Here is a 13,784-nt window from a genome sequence, read left to right on the forward strand (position 1 = left end):
AGAAGAAGAAGAAAATACAAGAACTTTGGTATTTTTAAAGATGTTGATATAAGTAGTAATGGTACAGTAATGTGTTTTTAAAGTTCACTATGCAAAGTAAAATTATTTTAATTTGAAGGTAAATTTTATGGACTTTTCCTACAGCTAGACAAGGATACTCATCTTGTTTGCAAATGATCCTAAGCCTACACTTAGCTATCTAATTAATCTACCTTTACTTTTTGATTCTGCAATATAGCCTCTAATATGTTCTTTAAATATGATCATGGAGGGATTTGTGGGCCAGACTTTTATACTTTGTATTCGGTAAAAAAGTTTTGGGTTTCTCGAAGCCAAAATTCATGGAAAAGTGTAATGATTTTAAGAAATGTTAATGGTAATACTAAATTTGCATTATTTGTAAATGATCCCTACCTTACCACAGTGTGAAACTTTCTGAGGTCAAGACAAAATCGTGAACATTTCTTGCATGATCTTTTGTGATAATGGGGAAATCTTTAAATGTCTTCAGCGGTCATGTCAAACTTGTGAATATCTTCCGCAGTCACAGCAAAGTTGTGAACTTTTTCTTTGGTAGCAGCAACATCATCATTGTTTCCCCCTAATGTACGATGCAAAACATATCATACAAGAGAGCGGAATAATCGTCAACGCATCTTTGCAGGTGTTTAACATCTTGACAATTATTTCCTTTGTGAACCAATCTCTCTGGCCAACTGTTGGCCCATCCCAACCCTAAATTGGGTATTTTTGGCTACTAGCGACCTTACAATGGAAAAGTACAATGCTCTATCAACTTCATGATGACTAATGTAATAGTTTAATCCTTTAGAGTTACAATATCTACCTGAGACAGTAAGTGTGGACCTCCTAGCGTGATGCCGATGGAGCCTAGAGGAGCGGTCACTAAGATGCTGAGGACTGCTATGGTCAGGATCTGCTCTCCACGGTCAATGTCTATAGGGTCAGGGTTCTCTGAAGACTTGCGAACCATGTCCAGGGCGTCTGGGGCTAGAGCAGCCTGTCAAACATACAAGTTACTCTGTCATGCTGCAAAGAAACGGCCGTGATCAATACTTGTCTTACGGAACTGAAGTAATAAGTTGTAATAAGTAAGATTTTCCTCAATATCAGATCATGTTCCAGGGATATACGTTCTTGCCAGTTTGTAATTTTTTCACTAAAAAGTGGATTAGCTTTTAACTTTTATTCAACATTTATTAAATTCTCAAAATTATTTTAACAAATCACAAGTAATGTTTTAGAGTTTTCCCAACACTAATTTTTGATAATGAACTAAAAACACGGTCGTTGTAAAAAATGGGCCCCTTGAGGTTTTAGATTTATTGGGGACGCAAAAAAGGGAAAATTGCCCCACAAGGTAGGTAGAGATGGGCACAATTGATACTTTTAATACTTTATTCTGAATAAATTAAATCGGTACGTCTTTCACAAATAAGCTCCAAATTCAACTTGTACTAATTAATGCAAAGAGTTTTTATTTCCATACCTGGACTGTTGCTTTTGGAAGCCAAGCCAAATTGACAAACAAAACTTCTTTCATATTCAACTTGCCCCCAAGTAGGACAAAGCAGCAACAAATTATTCTTACCTGAAAAAAGATTTTCATTTCAACAACTTAATGTAAACAGTAGTAGTTTTTGTTTATTTCAATGCCTAATATCACAAAAAATACAAAAAAAATTTTTGTTAGTTACAACTGTTTTGTTAGTAATTTTTTTAGAAAAATTGTTTGAGCTTTAGGGCTGAAGGCACAATCTTTTTTTCATACCTTAACAAAATAAATATTTATCTACTCCAAGTTGTGTGGATATCCATCATAATTGGAGAAAATTTGTCACATAGACCATGAGCATGGCTTAATTTGACTAATTTCACACCAATATGGGTAGTTGACACCTGGAAATTTTAATAACCTACTTTTAACTTAAGTGGGAAAAGGTCCTGGATCAGTCTACTGGTGCTTCTGACACAGTGGCAGCAACGAACCTTTTTTTTCCTGGTTCAAAAAAATCACGCATAATTCCCGGTTTCCAGGTTGGTGGACACCCTGTTGCAAGGTAAGTTCTATGTTTCCTATGTATTCCAGAAGTTACAGTACTCACAACTAATGCGCCAAATATAACAAGGAGGCCGGAGCTGATTGTCTCGTAACGCAGCTCGTTGAGATCTATCTCTGCTCCTATGAGGCCAAACAACATCGGCTGCAGCAGTAGCCAAACTTTGCCAAACACAGTCGACACTGGGTTCTGCAGAAATAAACACTTTGCTCAGTAACTAAGATCTTTTCCAATAATAGGTTAAAGGTTTGAGGCAATAACAAGTTCTAAGCGGTAGAATATTGTTACAGCTTAATTTTTAATTGTAAATTTGTCTAAGAATATTTTTCCTTACTAGGTTGGCTTACCTTATAAAATATAAAGATGTTGGTCAGATCAATTTTTCATGGGTTATGACAACCATAATGCCTTTGGGTAACTGAACCACTTTAACCATTGATCAGATTATCCTTTTTTGCTCTGTATAAGTTAGAGCTTATTTTCAAAAACCTAAATTAAACATGAATAAGTTTCACATTACTACAGTGCTCTGTTTTGATACAGATGTTAAATATTTGTAAAATGAAAAGTGAAAATGTTATTTCACTAAACTACTGTGAAATCCTGTTTCCATTAAATGTTTATTGTTTATTACCTGTGAAAATTCATCATTACATTCTTTACTACGCAAAAAGAATGTTTACTATCCAAAAGTAATGTTTACTATTTTTTTTTTCGACATAAATACCAGACGTTTTTAATTTTTCCTCAACTGTTTTAATTTGTAACAAGCAAAACTATACAATCAATGTAAATTTTAACACAAAATAGAAGGCCTTACCCTTACCTAAAACATGTGTTTTGAAAAGTTCCTAACTATAGTAAAAAAATATTCCAGCCTTTTTTTAATAAAAAAATAATTTAGTCTTTGTAGTGTAGCGAAAAGTAACATTCAAAACACAAGTGAAAGTGAGTCATTACATATTTGAGACTACATTTAAAGTGCTCGATAAATCTCACATTTATACATAACATAAGGTCTCAAACGTGCAATGAGTCACTATCTACTCTTGTTATGAAATATACGATTATCTTAAGTTACTTGAGTACGAGATAGTGTTTTGTAGTTTCGTACATCCAATGGTGGTATTTTTTATATCATTTTTAGTAAATAGATTTTCTATTTAACCAGATATGTAAGAAACTAATTGTTTAACCAAAATTTAATTTAAGCTGTAAAAAGGTTAAAATGCCTGATTGGTAATCACTAGGAGTATCTTTGCTCTTACAATCGACTATGTACTTTGTAGTTGTTGTTACATATTTGAAACACATAGTCAATTCTAACGTAAATGCAATTACTAGGTAGTTCCAGATATTTGAACCTTTTCACAGTTTTTGTCATAGTGATTCGGAATAAACAACACAATATGAAGGAAAATTTAAGATTAGCACAGGGTTCGTTCAGAGAAAAACTACTTTATCAACAAGTCTACGTAAACAGGACATTTTTTATAACTAAATTGTCTAAACAAGAAGATAGCCAGTATTTTTATACATACATGAGAGTCCCAGCCCTGATGTTTCCAACACAAACAGCCGACAAAACTGGCGGTGATGCACGCTAGAGGTCCGGCGCCGGGGAACTCCAGCATCTCGGCACCCAGGATGGCGCACAGGCCACCGGCGCCGATCATCACTGAGCGCTTCAGCACCACCAGTTTCTGCAATCACAGAAAAAAAAATATTACTGGATCAAGTTTAATTTAATCAATGGATTTTTGTACATAAGTTTAAGAAAAGAAACTAAATGGTGTAGTTAAAACTTTAAAGCAAATAAATATTATGTTTGTAAGGATGTTTGTAACTAGGAATGTTTTTAAAGGAAAACGTAAAAATGTACTAATTTATTTAGCACTAGCACCTCTCTTTATTAACCTTAAACATTTTGTTCAAGGAAAGATTCTAGGTCAAAATCAGTCTTTGGAATCAAGGGTTAGCAGCTGGATTACATCAGTAAAAGTACCAGTAAACCACGAAACACAGAAAAAAAATATTTTGTAACCATTTCGTGCAGCCCTGCCAGTGATCCAGTGTAAACATAGAGAGTATCTTTAGTGTGAAAGTTGTAAAGAAATAAACTAAGCAAAATACGCCTACTAGATAAAGACAGTACGACACTTACGTCATTTCTGTGTGGGATAACAGCAGTTAACAATCCCCACGCAATCCCAATGGCCAATCCCACCAACATCTCCAGCGGCCCTTGTAGCAACTGCCGTGAGATGTCAGAATCTGTAAACAGTTATGTAACTTTAAAAATTTAAACTGGAAAAACTACTACAAACATATTTTTTTGCCTTAAAAGTTCAAGTCTTAAACTTTTAAAGGTTCAACATAAGCATTAATAACACAACCAATCCTCCACTTGCAATCACGACTCATCAAAATGGCTTTTTAAAATCTAGACCTGAGATGTGTTGCTATCTAGGAGCAACTATTGTTCATAACTTTGAGTGCACTACTTTTGGTTGACCAATGTACAATACACTGTGACTACTGATGAAAGTCCAACAAACCAAGGCGTCGTTTCTTAAACCAGGAGACATTACTGTTTATTTAGGATTTGAATCTGGCTTAGGTTAAATAATCAGGAGTTCATCCGTCATAAAGCGTGGGGAGAGGTGTGTCTAAAATAAACGGTGAGCAACTCGACTGGAAGTTAATGGACTAGATTTCTTAGTTGCACATCAAAATAGGCATTATGTTATTTTTACCCTGACTGTGTGTGTAACCTACCAAAAGTGTTACATTATTCCATTTATAAGACGAAGGAAACATTTATGAAAATAGACATTGTTGAATTATATCACTAAAATATCTATGAAGTTTCAAGAGAACTATCTCTCTCAACCGTGAAAGCTTTCTCAATCTAAAAAGAAAAAAATTGGTAAAAAAAAAGTTTTCAATTTTATTTTATCATCAATAATTTAAAATCTATGTAAATATCATGATTGAGGATGGCATGAGAAAGAAAGAGAGAAATGCTTCAAATAACACTGAGAGATACACTACTAGACGCTAGTAGTATTAAATTAATCCAACGGCAATCAACTGTTGACTTGACTGTACAAAATAATAAAAGTGGCGGGGGAAAAGTTCTCAGGCACAAGTGTTTCCTGCTTGCCACTCTTATTGACACAATATATACATTTATCCAAGAGTATCTCTCCAAGATCAATATCCAATCACTAAAGATTATTTTCACTATCCCTGTATTTACCGAACAACATAAACGGTAACATGTTTTTCAAGTACTCACTGCCAGTGGAGAATATCATGCTGAGACAGATGCCATAGATGGATATAGCCAGAACGTCGTCCATGCTAGATGCAGCTATGACCAGTGTAGCGATGCCTTTACTTTCTCCGTAGCCCCGCTCTTGCAGCCCCAACAACACAGGGACCACCACGGCAGGCGAGACTGCGCTCAGCAGGAAACTGTCAACAATCACCACTGTAAATAGCTACAACTACAACAATTGAATTGAATAACTAGTTCAATCCATCTAAGATGAAGCAAGGTCGTGAAATATTGAATTGGATTTAAAATTGGCAAAAATAGATTGTTTGGTAAACCTGAACTTACCCCAGCAGTAGGCCCCAGAGCCAGGGATAGCCTAGGATGTAGTGAGAGACCACAGCAGCCCCAACAGCCTCAGCTATGCAGGGACAGATAGCCAGTCTGATCACTACCAGGGACAGCTTGAGGAGAGCCACAGGGTCCAGACCTAGCCCTGCCTTGATGAGGATGACACTCAGCGCCACCTCTCTGTAACACCATCAGCTGATCAGTTTAATAATCAGGTGAGAACGATAACCTTGCCATGGTTACTACTGTTAGGATTACAATAATTACATAACCTATGCAACTTACATTGGTAGGGTTGAAGACCAAGTAATTTTCACAACATAAAATCTCAGAAAGATAGCTCAAGATCCTACCGACTAGTGCACACTTTATGCTGACCATTTCTCTTCAGTTCTTTTGTGTCCATCGGATCGTTGACAATTAACTACTATGACAAGACTAATCGTTTCATAGAGGTTACGACCAGTGGTAAATTTTCCAGTGTGTGAACCCAGTGTGGGAACGCTCACAATTTTCACAGAAAAATACTGATCGCTTACTAATATATAGGTTCTTTGGAAAAAGCAGAGTGGGATTCCAAAGTGATCCGCACCACTACACCACTGGTTACAAACATAGAATAGTACCGGTAGTGGACGATATAAAATCACAGCAGTGGTATCAGTTTTTAACTAGCTTCCTTGCGTTTGGAGCATGTTGGACTCTTTAACTTATAGCCATTCCTCAAAATAAAGGAAATATCATACACAGTCGGCAGCCACAACACCATCACAATTACTGCAAAACAAATTAACAGAGGAAACATAGCCAAGAGACCAAAAAAAAAGTGAATTCCTTACCTGAGTGTAACAACAACGTGCACGTAAACTCCAGAGATCTGATAGAAGCCAGATGTTCGCAGAGCTATGCCTGTGATCAACATGCCAAGCAGCGGAGGCAGACGGACCAATGCAACAACCTTGCCAGCCAAGAACGCTAGCAACACCAGGACAAGGATCTTGAACAGATCCCCGCTTGGCGTCACCTGAAAACAAATACCATCAGATAAGTTGGGGACACATCTTTTAACACATTTCAACTCAAAGATGAATGTTCGAAGTAGAATAGCGTAAAACGTCTTGAGTGGCTTTTTACTGATTGACTAGCTGTTTCATTTTCGAAGCCCCTTTATTTAAAGCCAGATGGTCAAGGAAAGCTCAGTAATGTTTTGAAACATCAAAAGGTGTCTGACTTTTTTCAAGATCAAACCAAACCGGTAACCTTTGTTTTTTAGGCGAGCACTCAAATACCCAGGATTAAATTTAGACAGCATCTATATATTAATAGGCAAGCATGTTTCTTGAAAACCCTGTTTCTCAGCTCGTGTGTGTCGCAGGGAAAATCTACGCATATTGTTTGAAAGATATTTTCCTGTAGTTGTGCAGAATCCCTTTATAAATTAAAATAGGTTAAAAAATAAGCACAAAAATAAATTTTAATTAAAAAAAAAAACATAGGCCTTATGGGTTGCCATGCTGGTAACGAAATAACAACCAAAAACAAAATATAAACATCAAATAAAAACAAATAGAATAAATTCCAATCACATGTTTTATTTACAGCGTGGGATGAAAATATAGAAGTATGTACATTAGACATTTTTGGTTGAGTTTTTGATCACTGGAGGATTTCTAGTACCAATTTATGTACAGATATCTTATGGTGTTTATACCACCTCATAATTTCTTCCTATAAAAATTTATATCACTGTTAAATTTTATTACAATGAGAGCGAACAGTTACCTCATTATGTACAAGGCTGTACAACAATCCCCATAACAACGCAAGGAACACCAGTAACCCAAAGACTTGCAGAGTCCAGCTGTTGGCGCAACCACAGGGATCTTCCAGCTGTGACAGGTACCATGGCCTGCAACAACAACAACTTCAATAACATTTATGATTTGTACCAGAAACAGTGGCGTAAATAATACCCCCACAACCCCCGCAGTGCGGAGGAGCACAGAGATCAGACTGTCACAAATCACCACAATTGCAAAAAAAGATGACGATGTTTACGTGACCAGGGGAGGCAATGATGACTTCAAGACCGCGTATTTTGAACAAGATGTTGCCATAATCACGGAAATTGATGACAAGTCTCAATGACTGTGGGAGGCGATTAAAAAACGTTTTTGAGAGTTTTTGGATTTTGCCGCGATCAAGGCTTTTGCTGTGATAAACGAATAAAACATAATTGGTGATGTTTTCATTGGTGGGGGGAGGGGGCACCATCTACACGTAGTGCGGGGGGGGGGGTCGCCACTTTCGCCACTGACCAGAAAGAAAAAAAAATTAATAGTAAATTTTTTAGTACCGTATGGGAAATGCTATTTAAACAGATCACAGCTGCACTATTAAGGAATTACTTCATCAGAGCTACCAACTGAGACTACTAGAAACCCATAAAAACCACAAGAGCACAACTTCAAGAATGTGTAGCCTTGAATGAGCTGAGTGAGACTAACTGGCGCAGAGCAAGACACTGTTCTCAATTTTTTTTTTTTGTTTTTTTTTTGCGGTAAATAGTTTAATCTTGATCAGCCACCACCGGAATAAAAGTCTGAAAAAATCTGGTTTTGGGTTTTATGTGTACCTATCAATTGGAAGTTATAATGGTACTATTGGGTATTTTAGACAAATCCTTATAGTGCGAAATTCTAGGAGCATCACAAAGTTTTGATAGCGACAAAAAATAAAATAAAATCACCAATGTCCTAAGTGCCTCTACAATCGCTGAAAACCAGGGTGCCACAAAAACTATTTAATTCAAAACAATATCTCTTTATTTCTTAATTTGAGTATTCGTGATCAAAAAATAATGTCAGTCAATTTTTTTTTGTGTTCACGTCCAATTACATTAAATTTAAAATGTATATCACTCTAGCATCACACATTTTATACGCAAGCAAGAAAGGAAATAGACTTAAAATGTAACCACAGCGGTTCATGACCAGAATGGACAAACTGTCTAGGGACTCATCAATGTAACGGGACAGTGAATGTCGAATCTGCCACAAACTGGTGTTGTATCATCCAACCTTGCAACTTCCTGTCACCTGGTCTATTACCATCCTATTGGTCCACTGTCACGAACAATCTGCCAGATTTTGTATTCGAGAAAATCAATTTGTTCACTTCTACTGAAAGTGAAGTGACAATTTCGAAACTCATCAGAAACTTTTATAAAGTTTTAAAATTCATTACAAATTTTTGATTTAAAATTAATTTAAATAACTTTTTGTTTAAATTTTTTGGCAGTCCACAGCTTGAATTAGGGTTAATTGCGTTATTTAATTTGATATATGAATTTTAAATATATATATACTTTTTTGGAATTGTAAAAAAAACCTTAATCCATCCTTACTTTACCTAATGTAACCTAACTTGTTTGAAGGAGTGTAAAACAGCTTATAGTTTAATTTTTATTTTTGTACAAACAGAACATTAATTTTATAACTTTTTGTTATTTATTTATCTAGGCTTCCTATATAATTTTGAATTAAAAATCTTTTTCATCGATGCGACTTTGGTAGCTCATAGTCCTTTTAAGAGTTAACCTAAACTAAAAATTTAAAGCGTTATAAAAGTTTACTTAACTATTACAAGTATATTTTTTTACGAGCAAGAGTAATCTTTCAAGACAAAGAGATATAAATATATATAGACAGAAATTGATTTTTACCATTCCATTATTTTACTTTTTCACTACCAGTATCCCTCAAACTATTTCTCCACCAAAGACAAATTTTTCTAAGTATGATGAAGTACAAAAAAAAATCTAAAAAAAAAAAACATCATTAGTAGGCTATTTATTTGTTTAGGAAACTCAGTTAAAAGAGGGAGGTTCTGGAATGCTGGAATGCATGTTCCTCCGAGAATTGAGCACTTTAATAAAACAATTTTGTATTGACAATACAGGAGGAATACCGCAACGAAAAACTGACCAAATCAACAACGATATTCCAGGTATAACAAATCAGCATGTCTTCTCTCATGCAAATGTTGAACACTAATGTGTCAGCAATAATGATTCCCAGAATATTGGGCTGAGTTGAGTGTGTTAACATCTGATAAAGGAATCAGCTGATGTTAAAACCAGCTGATGTTGGAATCAGCTGACCTTGAGACAGCTGACTTTTATTAGCATTCAATGGCAACTCAGCCCACATACTTCACCTTCACTCTCACAATGGCAATTACCTGTATACTGTACGTTGTACGCAAGTGTTGCATAACAATAGGTAATGAACTGACCATACACGATACACGTGCACTGAGTTATTCACCTTCGGAAAAACTCCTTCAGTTACTTGGATCCGTTGATTGATATTACAATGTAATAGCGGCTTAGGATATGATTAAAATAGTGAATATTATTTCTTTGATGGATTTTAACCGGGAAAATATAGGAATTATTCCCCTGAAATTGTTTATAAACCATCTTACTTATCCTTTTCAAAAGTGAAAACACAAATAAGAATAATGTACCGAAGTTTTTAAAGCGACATAAGAAAAGTCACTGTATCCCATTAATTTAAGAACCTCAATTCATCAGTTATTATACAGAACATTCTCACTGCTTGGTTCAATCAGCTGTCCATTAATTTTTTTAATTTAAATAAAAATAAACACATTTTTGGGTTTTGTAGCATTTTGTAGACACCAAAAAGTATTTACTTCCAGAAACTCTACATCAAAAAATATGTATCGATCGATATAGAACAAAGCTTTTGTATCCTATGTATTGGTCATTATTGTGTTAATAAATTTCTTTATTGATTGATTGATTGAAATGTGATCATGGAAATGGACATTCAATGTATGTTGTTAAGGTTAATAAATGGTGTGTTATGAATGTTTCAAAGTGCAATGTAAAAATGTCAGTACTAAAGTAAATGTCTTTAACACTACCATGCCTCTTTGTTAAACTGAAGCTTTTGAGACAAAAAAAAAAATCGGGGTACAATCTTTCACTATTGAATACTGAAGTAAACATCACATTCTATATGGACCAGCTGTCGCAAAATTTTTATTGAAAAAGAACATAGTTCTGTGAGCCAGTCAGAATGTGGTAGTGTATAAAATTCTATTTTATACTTTTTTTGTTTCTGGCTAAATAGATGGGTCAGTTTGCTATAGCTCACTTATAAGTCATTCCATTAGTTTGACTTGGTAAAAAGGTTCGTGTGTTTGAAAGAAATTAGTTTGAGCAGCACAATCTGTCGGTGGCTCACATCAACTTCAAACAATTTTGATCAAAAAACTGGTGACAACTTTAACATGGGGATGGAATGTCTAGATGTGTCAATAGTCAAAGGGGACACCCACTATAACTACTTTTCCAATTTATAACTACACTAGCTCTTTAATCCATCTTTAAGCCATTTTCAACCGATCCTAGCAAAATGTGAAAACCAACCTAATCCAAACATAAGTTGCCATCCTGGATCAACAATATTATCATTATTATGTATTACCAGTTGAGATAGGGGCCTAGTTCTCAAAATTCACTCGTATTTGGTACGAGTATCCAAATACGAGTGAATTTTGAGTGAGATACCGATTGTAGCTTTGTTACAGACTAAGATCAGCTGTTTCATTAGCCAGGACCATGTATAAAAGCTCAACGGTAAAGGACAGCTGGGTTCAATTTCGAACCATCAAAAAGCTACTAACTTTTCTCAGGATCCAACCGACGACCTTTTGATTACTTGACGAGCACTATAACCACTCAGCTATCCAGCTATTTGTTCAAAAGACTTTGGTCAAAAGAGCAACCATTGACATGTACTAAAAAGAAACCAATTGTATTATTTTCGAACAATTTAAAGGCACACATTTAAGAAGTAATGTATTGAAAAACCACTGCAATAATTAACTGACAAGGAAGTGCAGTAAAGATAAAATCTCAAGAGACCTTGGTTACGTTTAGTTCCTGGATACATTACATTGACCATTATCATGTGGGAACTTAGTGGATAAAAAGCCAGTTTAATACTTCTGGTTAAATAACTCAATTACACAATCTGTCATTGAGAATTTATGACAAAAAAGTCAAAACCAACTACAGTCAGCAAACAATATATTCTCTAGATTTATCATCCTAATTAAGCTGACTCAAAGTATTCCTGGACGTAAACCTTTTAGATAAAAAGTTTACGCCCAGAAATACTTTGAGTTGAGATTATGTGTTTTTAGCGAATTTCCCATATAGGGAATAAGCTATTACAATAGGTCAAATGGTAAGACCTGGACCTGAGAACGATTTACTTTTTCGATTTGAGGTCCCCTGAGGCCAAAAACACCATCTGTTCAAATTCATATACATATATATATATATGTGTGCGTCCGTTAACATGATAACTGAAGCAAAAGAGATCGGATTTTGATGAAATTTTGTATTAAACATGTAAACCTACATTTATTCAAACAAACCAACATGATCAGACTATGGAAACGGAGTTTTATGGGGTAAAATTGGGTCTTCCCATTTTGACCCTAAAAACATAACATTTGCAATTAAAAAAGAAACTATTTTATAGAGCTTACAAAATAAATAATTTACAATATTGAAGTACTGTCATGCGCCTGATCGAAAAAAAACCTGTAAATTTAAAATTAACATCTCCATAAACTATAAATCAGGATATATATGAGATTATTGTGGACATTTTTCACCACGATTAGTAAAAATTAAAGTTTTTAAGACGCATCTTGATCTGGAATCTGATCCCCTCCTCAGGTAAGAGAGGATTAAAGGTAATGAATGAAATGTATGATTAAAATGTATGTATCTGTAGTGTTTATCACCTAAGAACGGCATCATATTCCAAATCCAAAAACCTCGTAAAACCTTTTGTGAAAAATGTCTGCACTAATCTCTTAAATAGCATCAACTCACCATCAACAAGGATGAAATTCAGTTAGTCATGTTTTTAAGGTTTATGATTTTGAAAATAAAACATTCAAAGAACAGGTGATTAATGACCTGAACTGACAAACTGTCTAGGGACCGATAATGAAACAGGGAGGATAGTGAATCTGCCACAAACTGGTGTGTATCGACCAACTCATCTGGTCTGTCGAGCTATTGATCCTGCTTGGATTTTTATTGACTGTCATTAAAATGATTTAAATAATTTAATCAGACCTGTAATTTTTTTTCAAAACTGATCTAATTTTTGTTTTGTTTAAATTACCCATTTGAAAACAACTGAAGAGACATAACTTAAAGTCCTGAAGATAAATTGATGTTTCGTAAACAGATTAATATTGAATAACTATTTTTACTTGAGTGTTAATCTGTTCACATGGTGTGTATAGAGTGTTATGGCATATTTAAAATCTTAAAATCCTAATATTATGTTAATACCTATTCTTGATACTGCGATATTTAGATTGTTGTGATTTAAAGTATTCATGAAATTTTTTTCAGTTGTGATCAATTTATATCTTATTCCTTTTCTGACGTTACCCTTGAACTATCTATATAAATACAAATGAATCCCTTTTTTTTATGGTATTTCATAACTCGCGAACGAGTGAGCCCAGCGAACAAGCTCCAAGCAAAAAGTGAGTGAGTATATAGCGAACGAACTTCAACCAGGACGTTATTGAGCGATGTGAATGAGCTCATCTTGAAAATGTAGAAGTGTTTGACATATAACCACATTAGGACAGGACGACGTCTGTCGGGCCAGCTAAAAAAATTTTACTAAACCAACAAAATTAATAAATTCTGTATATAGGCCTAAACTATAAACATCTTACTAACCTGTTAGGAGAGTTCTCTTCAGGTGAGTTTTCCTGGACTTTGGCAGGTGTGTCGATGATGGAAATAACGGGATCTTTACTGGCAGTAGCATTTTTCTGGTTTTCTGAAAACAAACATTAAATTAATCAATATGCAAGTTTAAAAAGTGTATAGGTCTAACTTTTTTTCAGAATAAGATTATCCAACTAACAGGAACAACTGGTACTATTAATCAAAGATATAGGCAACTTCTTTAAAATTGTTTGAAAAACTTTAT

The 13,784-nt window shown here is 34.8% G+C and overlaps 1 protein-coding gene across 3 annotated transcripts in view; it reads right to left on the reverse strand.

Annotated features, from left to right (window-relative positions):
• Positions 1-13,784, reverse strand: part of LOC128999698 (sodium/hydrogen exchanger 9B2-like) — a 56,670-nt gene that overhangs the window by 5,644 nt on the left and 37,242 nt on the right. For all 3 annotated transcript variants that reach the window (XM_054426326.1, XM_054426327.1, XM_054426328.1), the window contains exons 2-11: positions 13,529-13,631; positions 7,495-7,621; positions 6,552-6,736; positions 5,710-5,892; positions 5,383-5,561; positions 4,246-4,355; positions 3,623-3,784; positions 2,127-2,270; positions 1,511-1,612; positions 848-1,021 (exon numbers count right to left, since the gene is read on the reverse strand). In XM_054426326.1, coding sequence (XP_054282301.1) covers positions 848-1,021; positions 1,511-1,612; positions 2,127-2,270; positions 3,623-3,784; positions 4,246-4,355; positions 5,383-5,561; positions 5,710-5,892; positions 6,552-6,736; positions 7,495-7,621; positions 13,529-13,631 — 1,469 coding nt within the window. The remainder of the gene's footprint in view (positions 1-847; positions 1,022-1,510; positions 1,613-2,126; positions 2,271-3,622; positions 3,785-4,245; positions 4,356-5,382; positions 5,562-5,709; positions 5,893-6,551; positions 6,737-7,494; positions 7,622-13,528; positions 13,632-13,784) is intronic.

The sequence above is a fragment of the Macrosteles quadrilineatus genome, unplaced genomic scaffold, assembly GCF_028750875.1.
Source record: "Macrosteles quadrilineatus isolate MER2022 unplaced genomic scaffold, UCM_ALF_1.0 Scaffold_8__2_contigs__length_117827958, whole genome shotgun sequence".
Classification (NCBI taxonomy): domain Eukaryota; kingdom Metazoa; phylum Arthropoda; class Insecta; order Hemiptera; family Cicadellidae; genus Macrosteles; species Macrosteles quadrilineatus.